Genomic DNA, 18289 nt, shown 5'->3' on the forward strand with positions numbered 1-18289 from the left:
ACATGTCACGGGGTTTCTGCGGAACTGCGTGTATTACGTAATCACCGCTTTGCCCATTGTGCGTATGGTAGAGGGAGCAGCTCTGGACGACGTCTGACTTCTCCTACTGTCTACTTGGCTCATCCTTCGATCCCATTACCGCCCATATCGCGTCCTTACTTATTTGATGCCTGTTGTAGCCGCATTCCCTCCTGCGCCCCCGAGACTAGGTTGTGGATCATCGTACAGTGAGAACAGCATCACATACCCGTCCACCCGCCCTGGAAACCACCATACACCGAGTCCAACAATGCGGAATGGCTCCGTCATACCCAACGAGAATCTTAGCATCTCCGAGATCAAGGAAAGGGCGAAAGAAGATGCCCGACGGTATGCAAAGGGCATTTCCGCGATTTCACTTCTCAGGTCTGCCCGCTCTCAGCTGCAGACTGCACAGCTCCGCGAAAATGCGGGCGACCTCAAGAGCGCGCTCTCTTTTCTGTTGAAAGCGGGATCTCTTGCTGCTATGGTCATGAACAGCGACGAGTTCATTAACGAGAGCAAATCTGGAAAGCACGGCGTCTTGTACCGGGAGTTCGTCAACTTTCAAAAGGTCTGTAATGCGTTTCTCGATCACCACGTTTGACTGATTAATTCATCAGACTGACGGCAATAATCTGAAACAACGTGTCGAAGCCATCGAATGGAGGTTGACCGATCTGGAAAAGTCCGCTTCAGCGTGAGTGTTATCCATGCGTTCCCCTCGACTCGACTCACTGCTTTCACAGTGATCTCGTTTCCAACACCGCCACCAGGATGGCTGGAACGTCCATTGCTGATCGCGTCAAGTCCTTGAACGATGCCGGTCTTACTGGAGCTACAACAGGGCGCCTCTCACGGGAAGTCCCGGATACGTCGTCGCCATTACCGGCACCAAAGTCATTGGAAGCAGGGCCATTACACAGACTATCTACATCCACACCATCGCATTCGCAACCCTTTCAGCTTCCTCTTTATACATCGGCTGCTCCAAACAGCTCAGCAGGGTCGTCACCGCACGCAGTTGTTCCGCTCTCAAGCCTCGGCCCACCATCCCCCGTGTCTGATTCTTCGTCACCTCGTCCATCTCATACTAGTATTTCTGATTTTACTCAGTCTTTTCCCGACATACAACAATTGAACCTATCACTATTTCCATCTAACTCTCAAACTTTGGAAGGTAGTTCCACCGATATTGACTCGTTCGCGTCTCATGTGGATGATATGGAATCGATATTACCACCCCACTTGAAGACCTTTCCTTCCGTATTCATCGATCCCGGACGACGGCCTTCAAGTACGCCTGTTACGCCTACTGTAAATGCTTTCATGAGTCGCCCTACCTCGCCAGCAATTGCATCAAAGCCCTCGATCAATAATTTTGCATTTTCTTCATCGCCCTCAAAATCCTCTCCTTTATCAGAAAGGACGGTCCCCATCTCCAACGCTGTAAATCCTAGGCAGCTGTTTGATTATCTCCATAAGTTCAAGGTGCTTCTTGTCGACATTCGAACGCGGGAGGAGTTCGAAATAGAACATATCAGGGACGGTGCAATAGTTTGCATCGAGCCCTCTGTGCTTACACGCGTAAAGTAAATGAGAAATTCCCCGTGCAATGATCGACCTGACAGTTTGTAGCGCTTCAGCGGAGAGCATCGAATGTTCCTTGGCTGTCGCGCCTTCCGAAGAGTTGGTCCTTTTTCAAAACCGTGAAAAGTTTGATCTGGTAGTGCTGTACGATGCCTCATCGGAGGCGTACGACAACGGAGGTCCGCTTTCAACTTTCGTTCGACTCGTGTACGAACATGCGCTCAGAAAGGCACTCCGGAGCCCGCCAATGCTCCTCATTGGTGGTCTACAGGCTTGGAAAATGGAGTTCGGGGACAATGAAGTTACTAGAGGCGCCTCCAGTGCCCGACGAAACCTAACAAGCGTCGCTGAAAACCGCCTCGGTAGTACACCGGTGCCTCTGCCGACTCCAACCACACCTGCGTCAACTCGTCTCCAGCTCCCCCAGAAGCAGCCTCTTGATAATGGTATGTCATCAAGCGATAAAGTGCCACCCGAATTACATCCACCACCCCAACTATCTGAGTAAGTACCCAGAGCAGTTGGAAGTCGTCAATACTAACAAAGATGGTCCATTCATCATTCAAGTGTGGGCAACCAAGTACTCTTGGACGGTCCCGTATCTATTATCCGCAAGAGCCCCATGCTTAGACCCCCGTCTACGCCGCCTCATAATCATAGTCCTTCAGAACCAGTATGTTTCTCCTTCATATGTTAAAGCATATGCTCACTCTCCATAGTCACCTTTCAGGTCTATGGTGATGCCTCAATCTCCTACCAACAATGCCAACGTTTCAACCGGGCCGATCTCATATCCGAGCTTCTCCTCGGTCGCCCCATCTAGCCACCTCCCGTTCTCTTCACCTCCACCCTTCACCGCTGTTTCCATTCCACCACAAGCCTCGATAAATCCATCGCGACGCCGTAGTGACTACATGGATGGCTCACAATCCCCAATTACGGGACTCACGCCTCGTCCGGTGTTTGACTTATCCTGACCTGCCGCTCCCTACCCTTCGCCCACCTCCACCAGTTGCATCGCACTCTTCCGAACGTCAGGATGCTCGGCCCCGCTTTGCACACGCCTCTTCATATTCGTTGACGACACTGCCCCAGGCAACGGAGCCAAAGCCACCGATCATTGACAGTTATTACCCAGTCACTTATTGGCCAGACACGCAGATTACGACCACAGGATTGAGGAATTTGGGCAATACTTGCTACATGAATGCAACAATCCAGTGTCTTCGTGCAACGGTGCCATTTGCTAGGTTTTTCACAGGTAATGTCTTTTGACAAGGACTGCTGTAGTCGTACTGACCTGCCTCAGATGGGCGGTGGAAATCTGCTGTCAATATGCGCAATCGCTTGGGTACAGAGGGTAGGCTAGCCCAGGCGTTCGCTAGCATCCTTTACAACATGTCGCATTCTGAGCTCCCTCATTTCAACCCGCTTGACTTCAGAGTATGCTTGTCCTTCCTACCTTGCGTCGTGCAGGTACTAACGGAAGTGTAGAAATCTATCTGTCATCACGCCCCCCAATTCAGCGGCTCTGACCAGCACGACTCCCAAGAATTTTTGACTTTCCTTCTTGATGGCCTTCACGAAGATATTAATCGTATACTCATCAAGCCCGCGAATAATCACTCTACGCCACAACGTGAGGCTGAACTTGAAAAGCTTCCTCAACAGGTTGCAAGCGAGCAAGAATGGACAATCTACAAGATGCGCAACGATAGTCTCATTGTGGACTACTTCCAAGGACAGTTCAGGAATAGAATGGAATGCCTCACCTGTCACCATGTGCGTAAAAGTCAATTCCACGTTTTGTTACACTGACAACACCCTTCGATCGTAGACGTCGACCACTTATAATTCGTTCATGTATCTCTCCCTTCCCATACCGGCTACAAAAAGTACTGGAAAGGTCTCATTGTCCTCCTGCTTAGACGCATTTGTCCGCGAGGAGACTTTGGAACAGGCAGATGCCTGGTAGGATTTTCCCGGAATCTGCTTTAATTTTCTGATGCGGCTTCAAGGCACTGTCCAAAATGCAAACAACTGCGCAAAGCTACAAAGAAATTGACGCTGTCCAGGCTCCCTCCAATACTACTGATCCACCTGAAGCGTTTCTCGGTCAAAGGGCCATTCACAGATAAAATTGAGACCGTTGTAGAATTTCCCATCAAGGGCCTTGATCTCACAAATTATATGCCCGCTCCTCTGCCCCCAAGCATGGTGGGCTCCGCCAATGGTATACCGCCTAGCAGCGCTGACGACGCCCGAGTCCAACTGCCACCTTACAAGTACGACCTGTATGGTGTCACGAACCACTTCGGTAGTCTCAGCAATGGACATTGTGAGTTTCAATTGTTTCCCGCAGGCGGACTCCAAACTTTATTGTTGTCAGATACTGCATTTATTGCATCCCGTGGATCATGGCTGTACTGCGATGATAGCCGCGTTGCTGCTACTGATGCTAAAGAAGTGGTTGTGAGTGGGTGTCCCTCTGATAAATATTGTTTTAGCCTCATCATAGTTTATTGTAAAGGGCCGGCCTGCCTACGTGTTATTCTACAAAAGAGTCAGAAACTAGAGGTGCCATCGACGGCCATATTTAAACTGGTGCTTATTGGTTTTTTAACCTACTATCTGATATCGTACCTGTACTCACATTTCCTCACTATTTTACCACTGTACCCGTACCATAATGTTTGCTTCGAGGAAATTACTGCACCTCCGACTTTGTCCCACATGCATTTGTAGTGTTCACTTCTTGAGGTACCCGCCAGAGATGTCTCGGGCATTGTCGGAAGCCGGATTCCAGGAATTGTCGCATGGAAAATCAGCCACTTGCCCACCAACAGGCAGTTAGGTTCTCAGGATCACTCCATACTGTTGCTCATATCTAGAACCGGGCAGCGCCCTTTGGCGCCAAGTACACAATTCCTTGCGTTCTCAACGACGGTAAACTATAATTACAAACCAATATATATGCTACAATGTCCCAGGGGATACCTACTAACATGAATTTTGTCCAACCAGGTGTGGCCAGTTGCATTTATGACAACGCCAACGATCGGAATAATACTTGCTACGATAAAAGCATGGAGAATAGTGCGTCCCACAGCATTCGCACCGGGGATCAAGCTCGGACGTGTCAACAACTTCGGGGCGGCTGTTAAGAACCATATCCAGATGCATCGCCTTGCGCAACAACGCATGTGCCTGCGAAACAGGCGCTTGCTTATATGTTCGAGTGTATAATTGCATGACACTCTGTTTATTGGATTAGTGACGGGGCAGTAAGGATACTATTCGTTTAACTGACCTCCCCGGTCTCGTCTGTCTCGCATATGTCGTATAGCTCATGCTTACTCACGTCATGTTCTTTGCAATAGATGACAGCGGTCAGGATTCCGGTTTCCCCCTTGAACGTCACTACGACGGTGTCACGGCGGGGGTTGCGAACCTAGGAAGTTTCAATACATTGGATTGTTCCAGAACGCAGAGCATGAAACTCTTACTGGCTGGACTTCAAACGCAAATTTGTGGCGTGCGGTCCATGCGCAAGATGCATGATACTCCTTGGTGCATTCCGTGCATCGGAAAACCGCACCGTGTCCTTCACCGCATATGGTACATCTCTAGGAGATTTGTTAGAGAGCACGATTTCCGTCGAAAAAATACTCACAACTATCCATCGCTGACGTGGTATGGTACTAATCCCCTCCACTACTTGAAAGCGCGAGGCATCCGTGAAGGAAATCTCGGGTGAAAATACAGCACACAGCACGTGCACCCAGCCCTGCCCCTCGGTTGCTTTGATCGCACGTAGAAATTCAACATGCCCCGACCCTTTCTCGTAGACTTTCCGGGAGGGACAAAGCACGCAGTCCGTATTCTAGCGATGTATTCTCGTGAGAAGTCATCGAAAAGAATGGAGGAATGTTGGGTTTACCAAAGAAGCTTCTTGTGATTTCTCGTCCTTGCATACCGCACATATGTACGACTCCAAAGTGTCCCGATCCACGAAGACACCCCAAGTCCCTTAAAAATCATTAGCTATCATTCGGATGATCATACAACCGCTTTTTACGTACCAGCATGAATTCGCAATGAACATTTGTGACACTTGACGATTCTGCCAAGAGGACCCATCTTTTGACATGCTTGGCACCGTAATTGAAGAGCAGTGGCTACATTCGGAGGGGGGGTCGTACCATTGGTAATCGATGCCTGAAGAAGGATGAAATATTGTCCATGAAAGCTGCTTCAAAATCATACCCTCAAGCGCTTTGGGTTTGGACCATTCAACGGAGTGCCTTCCCGTTTCTCACTACCTTTCTTCCCGGTGGGCGTCGAATCTTCGCGAAAAGGTCGCACGCTAAGGTCAGCGTATTTCCTCCAGTTTGTCCCGCATGTATTGCAAAGAATCTCGGTAGCTAGGCCTTTCGGGGCTCTCCACCACGTCTCAGATTCACGTGTTCTGCATGCACCACAACTATTATATCCCTTGGAAGGCCCGCGGACCGTGGAGCCCTCATCATCTGAGAGAGGGGTGATAGATTGAGAAATCGACACTTCCTCATCCTCTTCATCTTTCTGGGACGAGCGTAATTCCTGTTTGCGTTTATTATCTTCTTTGAGCCTCGAACTATGTGATGAGATCAGCGATACCGGAAAGTCACGGAATCGAACAAAAAGCTGTACTTCTTCCAATGACCATAGAACCGCACCACTTCCGGCATGGATCGCGTGCCAACCTCGTCACGGACGGCGCGGAGCTCTGCACCATGGAACATAATACCATCTTCGAAGGCAGCGACTTCTTCAGCAGTCCATTCTCTATCAGCATACCTGGTTTCCCCCCTCTTCCACTTTAATCACATTGTGAGTGAACCTGCAAGGAGGTATATTGGGCCTAATATTACCTTCTCTGTGCGTGTGAGAACACTCATATCAACAGTAGACCAGCCCCTATTCATCAAGTGTGCCTGAGAAAAGCGGCGAGCAGCTTCCGTCAGCCAGTCTACATTGTAGAGGTTCTCTTGCTTCCTCGTGAGAGCCGCCTTCCATTCTTCCACTGCGGGGGAAATTAGGCGGTAATTATGCACACCCGAAGTAACACGCTTACGCTCCGTCACTAAAATAAGGTCAGGTGAGGTTATCTGAAGACGATTTACGAAAGGCACCTACCCTCTTCGTCCGACAATAAATGAATAGTGCTAAGAACCTCGACAGTGTTGTCGCCACCACGTTCTTCTGCATCTGAGATAAATTTGTTAGTGAGTCTCCGTTGTTAAGAGGTGCCTCCTCAGACCTGGGCATGAAGTATTGTCAGCAGGGGAAGGTATCATTGCCTGATACTTCGGCCCAACCCGCGTCGCCGCCCGGGGAAAGATAAGGTCATCGGGATCTGCATTCCAATTCAGGAAAATCCGTCAGCTTTACTATCTAGACGCACCAAGGGTATCCTCAGCGACTGTATATTGACTTGTAAAAAAAACGTAAGCCGAGGTTCTACCGACGGGAGAAGTGACTATCACACACGCACCCAAAATATCGGAAAGGCCACATCTTGAAGTATTTGATGTCTAAATTTTCTTCCTTTTCCGCTAGAGAACGATCTTTCCGAGGACGTCCCCGGCCGCGAGGCGCTGGTGCATTTGACTTAGGTTTCGAGACCGGCGTTGCATGACGAACTTCGTGACTGTCAACTTCTTCTTCGTGGCGCCTAGAGCAGGGAGCACATGTCCAGCCATAACCGCGAGAGGGTTTTGCAAGGAGGGGCGGCTGGACGCAACCCATATGAAAGAACTTCTTGCACCTATCACATCCCACAGTGTCTGGGCTGTTGATCTACGATAAATAACTACGCCTGGGAGAAAATAGAATATGGCGTCTTACTAAGCACACCATTGGTCGCACGTTGCACATAGACGGAGGATATCTGTGAGGTCAGGGACAACTTCCTTCTCCGCCACCACATATTCATATCTGGAAACCAAGGTTTGGCGAATATGATCAGGGACTAGACATGAGGATTAGGAAAAGGTGAAATTGCATATTGAGAATCATAAGCGCACGATTTCGGACGTCTGCGGCCTGAATGACTTCAAACTCTTTCTTGATATATGGATCAAAAAGACGGTTGAAATAAAATCTATCTGGTCGTTTCTTCCATCCAGCAAGATCGGTAATCTTGTCCCTGTGAAGGACATAGCACCTGGACCGTAGTTGGTTAATGTCGCAAACTTCTGAGTAAATTGCCGCCAAGAGAAGGCGAGAATCGGCAACCGGACGGTCGCTAACGTCGCTTGGACGATAATACCAGGCAAGTCTGACGCGGGTATAAATTTCCTTTGCTTTTCCTTTGCCCTTCGAAGCGCCTTCTGGGGGTAGGAATTCCATTATGCGTGCGACGGAATAAGGGGTGCCATCCCGAACCGACCACGGGGGAGAACAATAAACATGATCTTCATAAATTTGATCCTTGGTAAGTATTGAGAACGGTGGGGGGTGAATCAGAATTTTACCGTTGACTTTGACCTTCTCCCCATTCCTCAACGTGACCTGGGCAGCCATGAATCGCGATTGACAGAACGGATCCCAAAAAATCTGAAATGCATCAAATATAAGTCCAAGCCATGTATTAAATGCGAGAAGATATATTTCCACGAACCTGAGAGAGAAATGTGCAAGTTGTGGATTTGGGCAGATGCTAATACGATGGAGGCGACAAGGTGGAGAAGGTGCGATACCAGAATGGCAGACTGCCGTTAAATCAAACTCCGACGGGGCACGAAATGTCGATGTCTCAGGTCCACAATCTTACCTCCCACACTCTTTGTCCCGACAAAAATGGGACGGAAAGGGGGATTCGTTTCGCCGGAGTTCAGCACTGTTTGTGTGGGATTTCAGTTTGATGAAGCGGTGGTCGGCGGTGTTGAGCCAAGGTGGCAGGATTAACTTCCGCAGGGTCGGAGGTCCAACCAGATTTCCTCTTATGTGATTACCGCTGCCTTGACGGAAAGATGGATGGTAGGAGGGGTGGACATACACAGGGAATGCATTTCAGACCAACTATGTAATAACGAAGATGGGAAAGTTGGAACACAATAAGTTCAGAGAAAAACACGTGCGCCGAGGCGGTTCCATTATTCGAACCCTTATCTGTCTCGCGCCGCTCACTTATTGGCCAGCGCTGCTCGATCGCAGGTAGTATTTCCTAGTACCTCGCTTTTGCGGCCCCATGCATGTCAGGGAACATCCTATCCTATATTAAAATAGAAAACATCGCCGGCCATCCCTCCATGATTTCAATAGCAAAGGAAATACTGCTTTCGTAGGGCAAGTCACTGAGAGAATAATGGAACAGCAACTCATGTTTCCACAACTGCATCAGGCTGTACTCATCACGTCCAGTGGAAAAGGTGGATACGAATGACTTTACTCGACATCGTAAGGTTGTACAGTGCCGGTGACCTCATGAAGAACATTAAAGCTGATGGAAAATCGAAGAGTATGAAGTTACTTATCTATCGGGAATGGAGCAACTGGGCGTAACTTACTACTTAGGTTTATTGAGCGCAACTCCAACATATGATAGCCGATCGTACTCTAAATAGCAAGTAGCCAACGACGGAAGAGAAAAACCGCGTAGTCAATTACTATTCGATGCTGTTCCCCTCGAGAATTCCAGCCAGTATGAGGACTCAATCGCCACCACTACTCCTGAAAGCTCAAGAGCCGCCGTGGAGGGAAGTCACCATAAGTATGTGAAGCCTGTCCCGTCACTGGACCAGCCTTCGGGAACTTGACCAGCACAACGGGTGCGCTCGAATTATTTAGTGCAAATGCTTCGAGCCAGAGAACTGGCGAGCTCTTGAGGTACGAAGCAACCTGCAGACGTCATTGGCACACGACGAACTTATGTACCACAGGAGCTGGCCGTATTATTCGAACCGGTGACATTTCGGGGAGTCTCACAGCTGGTGTGAAACCTATGGTGCGGCTGCACGTTTGTGACCGTGTTCTCAGCGCACAGCTAGAGACTCACACGTCGTTTCCTTGCCTCTCTATGGGTCGCCTCAGTAATTGGGAAAAGAAAAAATGTCATTGACTGAGAGTGTGCTGTGAAGTACAGTTAATTACGATCTTGGTAAAAGTGACATACATTACACCAAAATGAAAACAAAAGTCCCAAGTTCCAGTTCCACTTACATTGTCCTCAGCTTAGCCTTGAGTAATAAGATACTCCACTCCGCAGATAGGAGTTAGTCCGAGGCAGGAATCCCTGAGGCTCTGGACTATTCACTCTCGGCCTGAAACTCCAAATCTCCATAACTGTCTTTCCAGCTCTGCGGCACATGATTGCGCATGTTCCGTACTTGCAGGCTACCTTCCAGACGCTCTCAGACCGCTCACTGAGGTCAATCACGTGCGCACCACTTTGTGTTTCGTACACACTGACACGTCCGTCGTTACCGGCTGTGATGAGAAAGTTGGAGTCAAACTGAAGGGAGGTAACGGAGGAGTCGTGGGCAGCGATCCGCTGTAGTGGGCTGTAGTCGCGAAGCGAAAACGTGATGACGCGACCATCCGAACCACCGGTTGCAAGGAGCCCTGCAGAAGATGATAACTGAAGTTGACACACCAATGCCGTGTGTCCTGGGAGAAGTGCTATGCAATTTCTGGTAACGTACTCAGTTAGACCGGGGATTAAGAAAAGCTGACATGGCTGACCCCGACTTCGCGTCCCATACACGAACGGTAGTGTCTGTGCCACCAGACGCGATGCGGATGCCGTCGAATGCTACTGAATAGATCTGAAGCCCGTGCCCACGAAGCACGTGTAAACATTCGCCTGTGTCTACATTCCAAACCTGTGAAAGATCAACCATCAACCGTGTACAATAAGTGCAGCGTCATATACCCACCCTGCAAGTGGTATCGTAGCTGCCACTGACAACCCTGTTCCCACATACGTCCAGGCACCGCACGCTTTGGTGATGGCCCTGGAGCACGCGGAGTAGCCTTCCTTCTTGGATATTCCATACTCGTACGGTTGCATCGCGAGAACCGGTGACGGCCACGGGGCGATTATGCAGGACCCTAATACACCTTATAGTGGACGTATGGCCTTCCAATACATAGATACAGCGCCTAGGTTTACAACGTATGTCAACATTATAGCCTGTCGGAGGAGGAAAAGACGGACCCAGATACCACGTCCCAGACCCTCAGCCGCTTGTCGCATCCACCACTAACGACAATTGGGTTAGGCTGTCCCCAGCCCTCTGAAGCGCAACATATATCGCTTGGCTTTCCTGAAGGAGTATGTGAAGGAGTGCGTAGTATTCGCTTTGGCCCGTCTAGGCCGAGGGCCTTGCGCAAGTCAGGGGGCAGAAAGGCCTCTTGCCCCTGAGATTCGCCGTCTCGGCTCTTTACAACACCCACGTCGTCTGGTATTTCTTCCCAAAGTCCTCCGCGACTAACTAGGTGGACTGCCCAAACCCCCAATTCGTGGCCAGTCAACGCACGGGACATGACTCCCGAATCAGCGTTGAAGATGTGGATCTTTGAATTAGCGAGACCAACAACAACTTGGTCGTAGTCCATCGCCAAGGATGTGATAACACCGCTATCGGGGGTAACGACAGACATGCGGTGTGACTGCAGTAAGGTCCCGCCTCTTCGCATGTTGCACACTTGCGTAGAACGCATGTTATATTTATAAAACGCATGCACAACTGAGCTTACTCACTAAGTGTATATGAGTACTGAAAGTGTTTGCGGTAAGAGGGTCTGACGGGTGAAGGCGACGCTGGAAGCTGAATAGGACGGGTCGTGGTATTGGGTATATTCTCCAGTTCGATTAAGTGGCGAAGGGAAATCCTCCGAAATTTGGTCATATGATTCGGTGTATTCTTGGGAGCGTATGCTAAGAGGGAAGTTATACCGCTGGCAGAGCCCTTTCCACATGCATTCGTCCGCGACAAGATCATGCCATCTCCTGCACACCTGGCTGGCCCTGGCAAGAGTCTTTGGGTCATCAACGAAGCTAAGGGTATGATAAGCTAATTCTGCCTGGTAGTTTAGAGAAGAAATCTCGTTCGAGCATGGGTGTGATGGTTTGTGAGATGAAGAGAAGTTCCGAATGAGTACAATCAGACAGGAGAGATGCTAGGTATCGTCTTCGAGCAGCTGGGCCATGAGCTGCTAAGTTTGCAAACTCTATGCGTGACAAACTGACAACATCGTGTTGGGTATTAAGTTGGGTGCGCAGGGAAGGATTGGGAGTAATGAGGATTGGACCTGGCGATGGTGCAGGGGTGGGAGGCGAGGCTATCGGCATGTAAATGGTGGACGACAATGAACTAGGTGGATGTTGGCATTGGCCATTCTTGATGGAGTCCAACACCGTCTCCATCATCTGACGGAGGCGTGTTGGCCGGCGACGACGACGACGGTGACGGTGGTAAGCAGAGAGCGGTGCGCACGTGACGTCTATCAGTAACACCCTTGTCGACTGACCCACTAGCAGCCTTCAAGACAAGACACAATACCATGGCGAACAAGAAAAAAGGCTCTGCAAAGAAAAAACAGCCAGCCGAAGTCTCGTACGACTGCCTTTTCCTCATCCTTGCACGCACTTCATGCTCAACCACGCCACAGAGTGGAGATTCCTGCTGCTGGTAGCTCTTCGGCGCCGTCCGACTCGTCCCCACCCAAAGTCCTTTCGTCACCCAATGGACCCACCGCAGGAAGCGATTAAGGAACAGGGAAATAGTGCTTTCAAGGCAAAGCAGTACACCGAAGCCGTAGAATTGTATACCAAAGCCATTGGTATGCAATCACGCCGCTTTTCTGCGTTTATCGATGCTCACTTCCTTACAGATATGAGTCCTGCGGAACCATCCTATCTCACTAATCGTGCTGCTGCCCACATGGCTCTTAAACGCTTCCGACCCGCTCTCGTAGATTGCCAGCAGGCAGCCACCCTACAATCCGATAACCCATCCTCAAAAACCCTGATCCGTCTCGCCCGTTGTCAACTCGCTCTCGGCGAGTCTGAATCCGCGCTGAAATCACTCTGCACCGCATTATCCCTAGAGCCTTCAAATACTACTGCTCTGCAACTACAAGGAAAAGTACAGGAACTCGAGCGTCACTTGCGCAACTTTGACTCTGCAAAACGCAAGAGAGACTGGGGACTCGGTCGTCTCGCTTTGGACAAGTGCTTTCAAAGTATGGATGCAGAGGGAGGCGAAGCGCCTATTCAATGGCGACTGTGGAGAATAGAGCTCGAGCTGGGTCGGGCGAATTGGGATGCTGCTAACATCGCCGCAAAGTAAGTCTACTCGTGGTAAGCTCTGTTTTGGGTCTTGCCAATCTATTCGATTCCATATTTATACGGCTTCTCCGCAGCGATTTACTGAGGTTGGAACCCAATTCTCCAGAGGTCCTTACACTTAGGGGCCTTCTGCTCTTCCTTTCTGGGAAGCTACCAGCAAGCCATACAGCACGTCACCTCTGCACTACGATTAGATCCTGGACACGGAGATGCATCCCGATTACGGAAACGTATCAAAGATGTCGAACGGCTTAAGGAAGAGGGTAATACCGCCTTTAAAAGCGGAAAGCTCCAAGATGCTGTGGACCGATATACGGAAGCCTTGGAGGTAAATGCGATCCCCTCCTCTAGTTTTGTGCCTGCTATTTACCGTACGCAGCGGATAGGTGATGCAGAGGAAGAAGGAAAAGGCGGTCAGATACGCGCCACGCTACTCTCTAATCGCGCTACCACACAGCTCAAGGTGATTGCGGCTCTAATGTACCCTAGCAGTTGTAATGACATATTCACTAGTTGGAGCGTTATGAAGAGGCACTTGCAGATACGGAAGCTTCGCTGACGCTGTGTTCGACATCCTTCAAGGCACTGCGGACCCGGGCACGCATTAATCTACACCTCGAAAAGTTGGATGCTGCTGTGGCAGACTTCAAAGCTGCCATCGAGCAAGCTGGTGTAGAGGGCGCGGACGCGGACGCCAGAACTCTCAGGGTTGACCTCAAAAAGGCGGAAGCGGCCCTTAAAAGGAGCAAGACGAAAGATTATTACAAGATCCTTGGCTTGTCGAGGGACTGCATAGAAGCTGATATCAAGAAAGCATATCGCCGAGAAAGCTTGAAACATCACCCAGATAAGGTCAGTAATCATAGATCGGATTCTGATCGTCTTTCACTTACCTTACAACATTACTTGACAGGGTGGCGACGAAGAGAAATTTAAACTCGTTGTCGAAGCACACGCAGTTCTTTCCGACCCACAACGGCGTCAAAGATATGACATGGGTGAAGATGAGGACGGCCAGACAGACCCATCGATGGGTGGCATGAATGGATTCCGCATGAATCATGCGGATCTGGCCTCTCTATTTGCGCAGTTTGATGGAGGACCATTCGGTGGAGGAGGACGCGGACAGTTCGGTGGAGGCGGAGGTTTCCGTTTCCATACCTCACCTATGAATGATGACTTCGACTTTTGAATATCGAGACGCATTGTTCGTAATGCGACTTTGTACACTACTATACTTATGTAAAGTAGTAGTTCCGCGGGAAATACCACAAGTTGGACGGTCCTAGTACCCCCCTAAAAAACAGAATCACTTATTCACTCTCAAGACCATCTCTTCCAGCGTAATTGCCCGATACTCGTCTCTTTCAGGAGCCCATACAGCATCATCCTGGACATAAACCAATATCCCACCCTTCCCGCTCGCGTTCGACACTCTAAACAAGGGCATACGCGACTTTTCATGTGCTCTTCCGGTGGGTATAAATAGCAAATTGTGTTCCGCTGCGTAGTCTTCAACAATAGAACGGAAGGTGACTTCTTGCGTCCGCGACGGCACTGTCTTCTTCGGTGGATTTGACACATCCGTTGTAGTTGGTCCAACCGCAGTCGCCACAAGCTCTGCCCGGTAGTCGGGCCGCTCGAGTTTCTTTGGTGCACCAGGCCCTAGCTCTATGGCCGAATTAATCAGCTGTAAACCCCTCGTGAATCCGCGTGCAACGCCAGGCATGTTTTGCACGTTCTCGGGGAAGGTGGCCTTCCAGAACGAGTACCACTGTGCTACCTCCTCAAAGCTGACACGCGGCTGGATGAGCCACATGTGCAGAATGTCTAGCCACTTGGGGAAAAATTCTGCTTCAAGCAACTGGCTGAAGACAGATGGACGAATAAGTGTAGACCACGGAAGAACCTGTGCAAGTGGTGACATGTCCTGATTGCGCGGATTCACCCGGAAATCCTCGCGAAGAACAGATCCAAGTTTCGGAATGACATGCTTCAGAAGCATGGCGTCCCAGTCACCCTTCTCGAACACATCTCGCCATATGCTGAAATCTTTTGGCACGCCGTCGGCAGGAGTCCAGTGGCGGAGAAAGCTTCGGAGTTTTCTGCGCGCTTCGTCCAAGATGTACCTCGACGCGTAAACCAAGGTGAGGAAGCCAGGGGAGGACAAGCGTTTGGAGTGATACAGCGGGATGCTTAGGATCCCAACCTGCAATTGCTCCACTGATTTTTGGGAGAATAAGTTGGTCCATAATGTTATCTCGCACGAAACCAGGAAGGAAGCTTGCCCAAGTTTCGTAAAATTTCACCGCTGGTGTTGGATCTGCTGGGCTCCATTCGTTGTTAATGCATGTCCGTACCTTGGGGAGCCAAACATTCCACAAGAGACTCTCGTAGGGTGTCATGGGGATTTTGGACTTGTAACGTCTCATCAGTGACGTTTACTTTAAGGGCTTGCTTCCACCCTCGGAGTGTGGAAACGAGTCCAGACGGATCTTGGAGAGGGTTCCATTGGGCTACTGCACGTCGTACCATCGGTAGGATAGCCGCAACAACAATTTCGTCCAGGTGGTATTTGTCAAATTCCGCCGGAAATTCAACAAGAAGCCTAGAGAACAATGGAGAGAGGTCGTCAAGGTCAGCCTCATAGGTCGATGACAGTTCCTTGGATTTGGTGCCAATTTCGTCTGCCACAAGGGAGACTTGTTGTAAGCGTGAGATTACTGCAGACATAGAATCAATCGACGGAGAAACATAGGAAAATCTAACAACCTTACGTTCAGCTTCGTCTGCAGCCTTGTTCTGCAGACGCATGCGCTCCCGAGCAATGAACGATTTACGCTCCTTGTAGAGCTTTGGCCTCTCGTGCTAGCCCATCAAGATTCGTGCTACAGGCCTCCGCTATCAGCCGTAAATTATGCCGCACTTCTGGAATTCGGGTCGGATCCGTCGACGGTGTCCACGACGCCACTGATACTTCAGCAAGCGAGACAACTTCCGGAGGCTGCGTGGCAAGGTTAGTGGGTAAATGGGATGACATACAACCACATACCGTTGGACCGGCAGTAGCTTCCGCAACAATTTCCTCGTAGGATCTTGTACTCGACCTTCGTTTTGACCTTGCGCGGTCTTTTCCACACATCTGCCCTCCTCTGCTTCTGTTCATCCACCTGAACACCTGCGCCAGGCTCTGTTTCCTCCTGCGTGGGACGCGGTTTCTCTTTGAAGCCTCTGAAAGCGATACCGACATTTTTCGGACGAATTGAAGCCTCGATAGGAACAGCGATACCCTCGCCACTTACGCCGAGACCCATTCCAGCCTCCCAGCCCATTTTAGCAAGCATTCGAGCCCCAAACGTGTTACCTATCTTGCGGAAGTGAGCTTGTTCCTGGGGCGGGAGGGGGGTAGCGGGTTTCTTTCCGATACCCATGAAAGATCGGGTGGTGAAGGATGAGGCGAATGCCGTGGGTGTTGGTTGTGGTTGTTCTTTGGGCGGTGGAGGAGTAGCAGGCTTGCTGCTGCTGCCTGTGGTGAATGCTGGTGCTGCAGACGAGGAGACGAAGGACGGGGCAGCTGAGCGTCGACGCTTCCTGTCGCCTTCCGCATTTTCTGCATCGTCTGAACCTTGCGACGCGTCTGAGTCCGTCTCTTCCTCTAACAACTGGCGTTTTCGACGTGCCATCCGATGAGATCCTTGGTCAAGGCGTCAGCAAGTAACAGTCAGATGATGAGTCAGCTGACGTCACCCCAAGCATGCTTAGATCGACTCGAACTGCCATCGCATTGACTAGGCGCCAGGCCTTTCACAGTTCTCCTTCTACCATGAACGATACAAATCCCAAGACAGAATCTGAGTGGCGTGCAATATTATCACCGGAGCAGGTAACCACTGTTCGGCTTCCTGTTTCCAAATTCCTTCGCCTTACCCATATCGTTATTATGACTTCAGTTCCGTATCCTCCGCCAGAAAGGAACTGAACCAGCAGGTACAGGAAAGTACAATAAGTTCAGCGACGAGGGAATCTACACTTGTGCCGGCTGCAAGACGCCCCTGTACAAGAGTACAACCAAATTCGATAGTGGATGTGGATGGCCCGCATTCTTTGATGGTGAGTCTTATCTGTCAGATCGCATCTTCTCTCAGCGTTTCGAGTATGAGAGAATAGCACTTCCGGGAGCGGTCAGTCGGCATGAAGACAAATCATGGGGTATGGTTAGGACGGAGATTACCTGCACGGCGTGCGGCGGTCATCTAGGGCATGTATTCAAAGGAGAGGGATACAAAACTCCAAGCAAGTTTTGCTATTTCCTTCAAGATGAGGATCGCTGATGGGCTTTTTCAGCTGACGAACGTCACTGTGTGAACTCTGTCTCGTTGAGCTTCAAGGGAAACGAGTAATTCATGTAGCCAGTGGGGGGGGTTGTCGTTGCACCTGCACGTTGATGCAAGTAAAATCGTTCCTTCTCCCCATTCAGATCACATCCAGGGACTATCATGAAGTTCCCCGCGAAACTACGTGTAGCGTGATAGACAATGTAGCAAGGTAGTTATTAGCTTGCGCCAGTTGTTCGAGAAAACCGTCAAAACGGGGTCGAGAGAAATTCAGAGCTATCTAGATATTACCCATGTCACTCAGAAGACCGTCCAGTTCTGCTTGGGACGCTTTATACATGGCGACCGCTTCCTGTTACCAGGTGAGGTCATGACGACTGGCACGATGATAAACATCATACCTCGTACTTTGTTTCCAAATTATCGCATTTTTGCTCTAGGTACTTCATTTGACGTGTCATGCGCTCGATCTCGAGACCGTCTGCCTCTACCCTTTTGGGGCTGGATCAATGACAGGTTCTGTGTTCATGGAGGTGCGATCGAAACCTTTCTTGCATCTCCCGGAGTCGTTGCGTTACACGATCACATTCCTCCTCGAGGGACGATGACTTGTGCTGCAACGAAGTGATTTCCTGATCTCTTTCGAGGATGCCCTGTTCATATTCTTTGACTGTGCGCTCCGCTTTTTCTGCACGTCCGATTGCCTGGTCTGCTTCTGCACGTAATGTTGCAAGTTTCTGGTGAGACGGTCAGGGCGAGGCACGGGTTATGGATTGACCTCTCACTTGCCTGCTGGATTCTATCCATTACACCTGGGGCCTGAAGGGAGGAGATAATCAACAAGCGCCTCCTTGTCATCAAATCTAATCGCTGTACCCGTGCTGATTACACAAACTCTAACCAATGCAACCCCTAGCAATGGGCCCGTTGACTTCAGAAAGATATATGCACCGAGCGGATCACCATCCAACAGTTAGTCATTTTATCGGGTTCTAATAGCAACCAATTA

The 18289-nt window shown here is 50.0% G+C and overlaps 7 protein-coding genes across 7 annotated transcripts; 3 read left to right on the forward strand and 4 right to left on the reverse strand.

Moving 5' to 3' along the window:
- Window positions 1-39: 39 nt before the first annotated feature.
- On the forward strand, window positions 40-4390 carry F5J12DRAFT_848017 (uncharacterized protein). The gene is made up of 13 exons (XM_051746417.1): window positions 40-592; window positions 642-718; window positions 768-1610; window positions 1657-2112; window positions 2176-2281; window positions 2328-2562; window positions 2621-2869; window positions 2918-3008; window positions 3135-3390; window positions 3446-3579; window positions 3627-3946; window positions 3998-4080; window positions 4139-4390. Exons 1-13 carry the CDS (start codon window positions 167-169, stop codon window positions 4181-4183), a joined length of 3321 nt encoding a protein of 1106 aa, XP_051597574.1. The 5' UTR covers window positions 40-166; the 3' UTR covers window positions 4184-4390.
- An 85-nt stretch (window positions 4391-4475) lies between these two features.
- On the reverse strand, window positions 4476-8630 carry F5J12DRAFT_848019 (PHD-zinc-finger like domain-containing protein). The gene is made up of 18 exons (XM_051746418.1): window positions 8273-8630; window positions 8127-8208; window positions 7677-8066; window positions 7498-7621; window positions 7145-7441; window positions 7055-7083; window positions 6911-7006; window positions 6787-6858; window positions 6725-6733; window positions 6522-6673; window positions 6301-6467; window positions 5875-6244; window positions 5691-5826; window positions 5549-5637; window positions 5282-5491; window positions 5115-5234; window positions 4919-5059; window positions 4476-4866 (listed from the first exon to the last, which is right to left on the reverse strand). The coding sequence occupies exons 2-18, from the start codon at window positions 8173-8175 to the stop codon at window positions 4609-4611; spliced, it is 2709 nt and encodes a 902-aa protein (XP_051597575.1). The 5' UTR covers window positions 8176-8208; window positions 8273-8630; the 3' UTR covers window positions 4476-4608.
- Window positions 8631-9820: 1190 nt separating this feature from the next.
- Window positions 9821-11139, reverse strand: F5J12DRAFT_724496 (WD40 repeat-like protein; the record flags this gene model as incomplete). Its single annotated transcript, XM_051741541.1, has 4 exons — window positions 9821-10283; window positions 10306-10475; window positions 10530-10755; window positions 10811-11139. The coding sequence occupies 4 exons, from the start codon at window positions 11137-11139 to the stop codon at window positions 9821-9823; spliced, it is 1188 nt and encodes a 395-aa protein (XP_051597576.1).
- A 944-nt stretch (window positions 11140-12083) lies between these two features.
- F5J12DRAFT_848027 (uncharacterized protein) lies at window positions 12084-14151 on the forward strand. Its single transcript, XM_051746419.1, has 9 exons — window positions 12084-12212; window positions 12268-12325; window positions 12357-12438; window positions 12490-12943; window positions 13021-13118; window positions 13141-13274; window positions 13326-13409; window positions 13460-13798; window positions 13860-14151. Exons 1-9 carry the CDS (start codon window positions 12160-12162, stop codon window positions 14136-14138), a joined length of 1581 nt encoding a protein of 526 aa, XP_051597577.1. The 5' UTR covers window positions 12084-12159; the 3' UTR covers window positions 14139-14151.
- On the reverse strand, window positions 14152-16634 carry F5J12DRAFT_848030 (GC-rich sequence DNA-binding factor-like protein-domain-containing protein). The gene is made up of 7 exons (XM_051746420.1): window positions 16054-16634; window positions 15999-16031; window positions 15873-15950; window positions 15724-15790; window positions 15386-15669; window positions 15090-15363; window positions 14152-15058 (listed from the first exon to the last, which is right to left on the reverse strand). Exons 1-7 carry the CDS (start codon window positions 16627-16629, stop codon window positions 14256-14258), a joined length of 2115 nt encoding a protein of 704 aa, XP_051597578.1. The 5' UTR covers window positions 16630-16634; the 3' UTR covers window positions 14152-14255.
- Window positions 16635-16703: 69 nt separating this feature from the next.
- On the forward strand, window positions 16704-17498 carry F5J12DRAFT_277567 (peptide methionine sulfoxide reductase msrB). Its single transcript, XM_051738715.1, has 3 exons — window positions 16704-16829; window positions 16897-17239; window positions 17291-17498. The coding sequence occupies exons 1-3, from the start codon at window positions 16770-16772 to the stop codon at window positions 17344-17346; spliced, it is 459 nt and encodes a 152-aa protein (XP_051597579.1). The 5' UTR covers window positions 16704-16769; the 3' UTR covers window positions 17347-17498.
- Window positions 17286-18256, reverse strand: F5J12DRAFT_277609 (uncharacterized protein). Its single transcript, XM_051738716.1, has 4 exons — window positions 18070-18256; window positions 17827-18017; window positions 17682-17772; window positions 17286-17632 (listed from the first exon to the last, which is right to left on the reverse strand). The coding sequence occupies exons 1-4, from the start codon at window positions 18136-18138 to the stop codon at window positions 17561-17563; spliced, it is 423 nt and encodes a 140-aa protein (XP_051597580.1). The 5' UTR covers window positions 18139-18256; the 3' UTR covers window positions 17286-17560.
- Between the last annotated feature and the right edge of the window lie 33 nt (window positions 18257-18289).

This window comes from Pisolithus orientalis (genome assembly GCF_024613125.1).
Source record: "Pisolithus orientalis strain OTSU chromosome Unknown F5J12scaffold_28, whole genome shotgun sequence".
Taxonomy (NCBI): domain Eukaryota; kingdom Fungi; phylum Basidiomycota; class Agaricomycetes; order Boletales; family Pisolithaceae; genus Pisolithus; species Pisolithus orientalis.

Bases quoted from the DNA above. Each gene is read 5' to 3' on its own strand.
- F5J12DRAFT_848019 (XM_051746418.1), bottom strand. From the start codon at position 8,175: ATGGCTGCCCAGGTCACGTTGAGGAATGGGGAGAAGGTCAAAGTCAAC. The intron at 8,067-8,126 runs GTAAAATTCTGA...AAATTTATGAAG, and splicing joins GGAGAAGGTCAAAGTCAACG to ATCATGTTTATTGTTCTCCC. The intron at 6,859-6,910 runs GTCTGAGGAGGC...AATTTATCTCAG, and splicing joins TGACAATACTTCATGCCCAG to ATGCAGAAGAACGTGGTGGC.
- F5J12DRAFT_277567 (XM_051738715.1), top strand. From the start codon at position 16,770: ATGAACGATACAAATCCCAAGACAGAATCTGAGTGGCGTGCAATATTA. The intron at 16,830-16,896 runs GTAACCACTGTT...TTATGACTTCAG, and splicing joins CAATATTATCACCGGAGCAG to TTCCGTATCCTCCGCCAGAA. The intron at 17,240-17,290 runs GCAAGTTTTGCT...GGGCTTTTTCAG, and splicing joins AGAGGGATACAAAACTCCAA to CTGACGAACGTCACTGTGTG.
- F5J12DRAFT_848017 (XM_051746417.1), top strand. From the start codon at position 167: ATGCCTGTTGTAGCCGCATTCCCTCCTGCGCCCCCGAGACTAGGTTGT. The intron at 2,282-2,327 runs GTATGTTTCTCC...CACTCTCCATAG, and splicing joins ATCATAGTCCTTCAGAACCA to TCACCTTTCAGGTCTATGGT. The intron at 4,081-4,138 runs GTGAGTGGGTGT...TTTATTGTAAAG, and splicing joins CTGATGCTAAAGAAGTGGTT to GGCCGGCCTGCCTACGTGTT.
- F5J12DRAFT_848027 (XM_051746419.1), top strand. From the start codon at position 12,160: ATGGCGAACAAGAAAAAAGGCTCTGCAAAGAAAAAACAGCCAGCCGAA. The intron at 12,213-12,267 runs GTACGACTGCCT...ACCACGCCACAG, and splicing joins AAACAGCCAGCCGAAGTCTC to AGTGGAGATTCCTGCTGCTG. The intron at 13,275-13,325 runs GTAAATGCGATC...TACCGTACGCAG, and splicing joins GATATACGGAAGCCTTGGAG to CGGATAGGTGATGCAGAGGA.
- F5J12DRAFT_848030 (XM_051746420.1), bottom strand. From the start codon at position 16,629: ATGGCACGTCGAAAACGCCAGTTGTTAGAGGAAGAGACGGACTCAGAC. The intron at 15,951-15,998 runs GTATGTGGTTGT...CTTGCCACGCAG, and splicing joins AAGCTACTGCCGGTCCAACG to CCTCCGGAAGTTGTCTCGCT. The intron at 15,791-15,872 runs GTGCGGCATAAT...AAGCTCTACAAG, and splicing joins ATCCGACCCGAATTCCAGAA to GAGCGTAAATCGTTCATTGC.
- F5J12DRAFT_277609 (XM_051738716.1), bottom strand. From the start codon at position 18,138: ATGACAAGGAGGCGCTTGTTGATTATCTCCTCCCTTCAGGCCCCAGGT. The intron at 17,773-17,826 runs GTTTCGATCGCA...CAGCCCCAAAAG, and splicing joins CTCCGGGAGATGCAAGAAAG to GGTAGAGGCAGACGGTCTCG. The intron at 17,633-17,681 runs GTATGATGTTTA...ACCTGGTAACAG, and splicing joins ATTTGGAAACAAAGTACGAG to GAAGCGGTCGCCATGTATAA.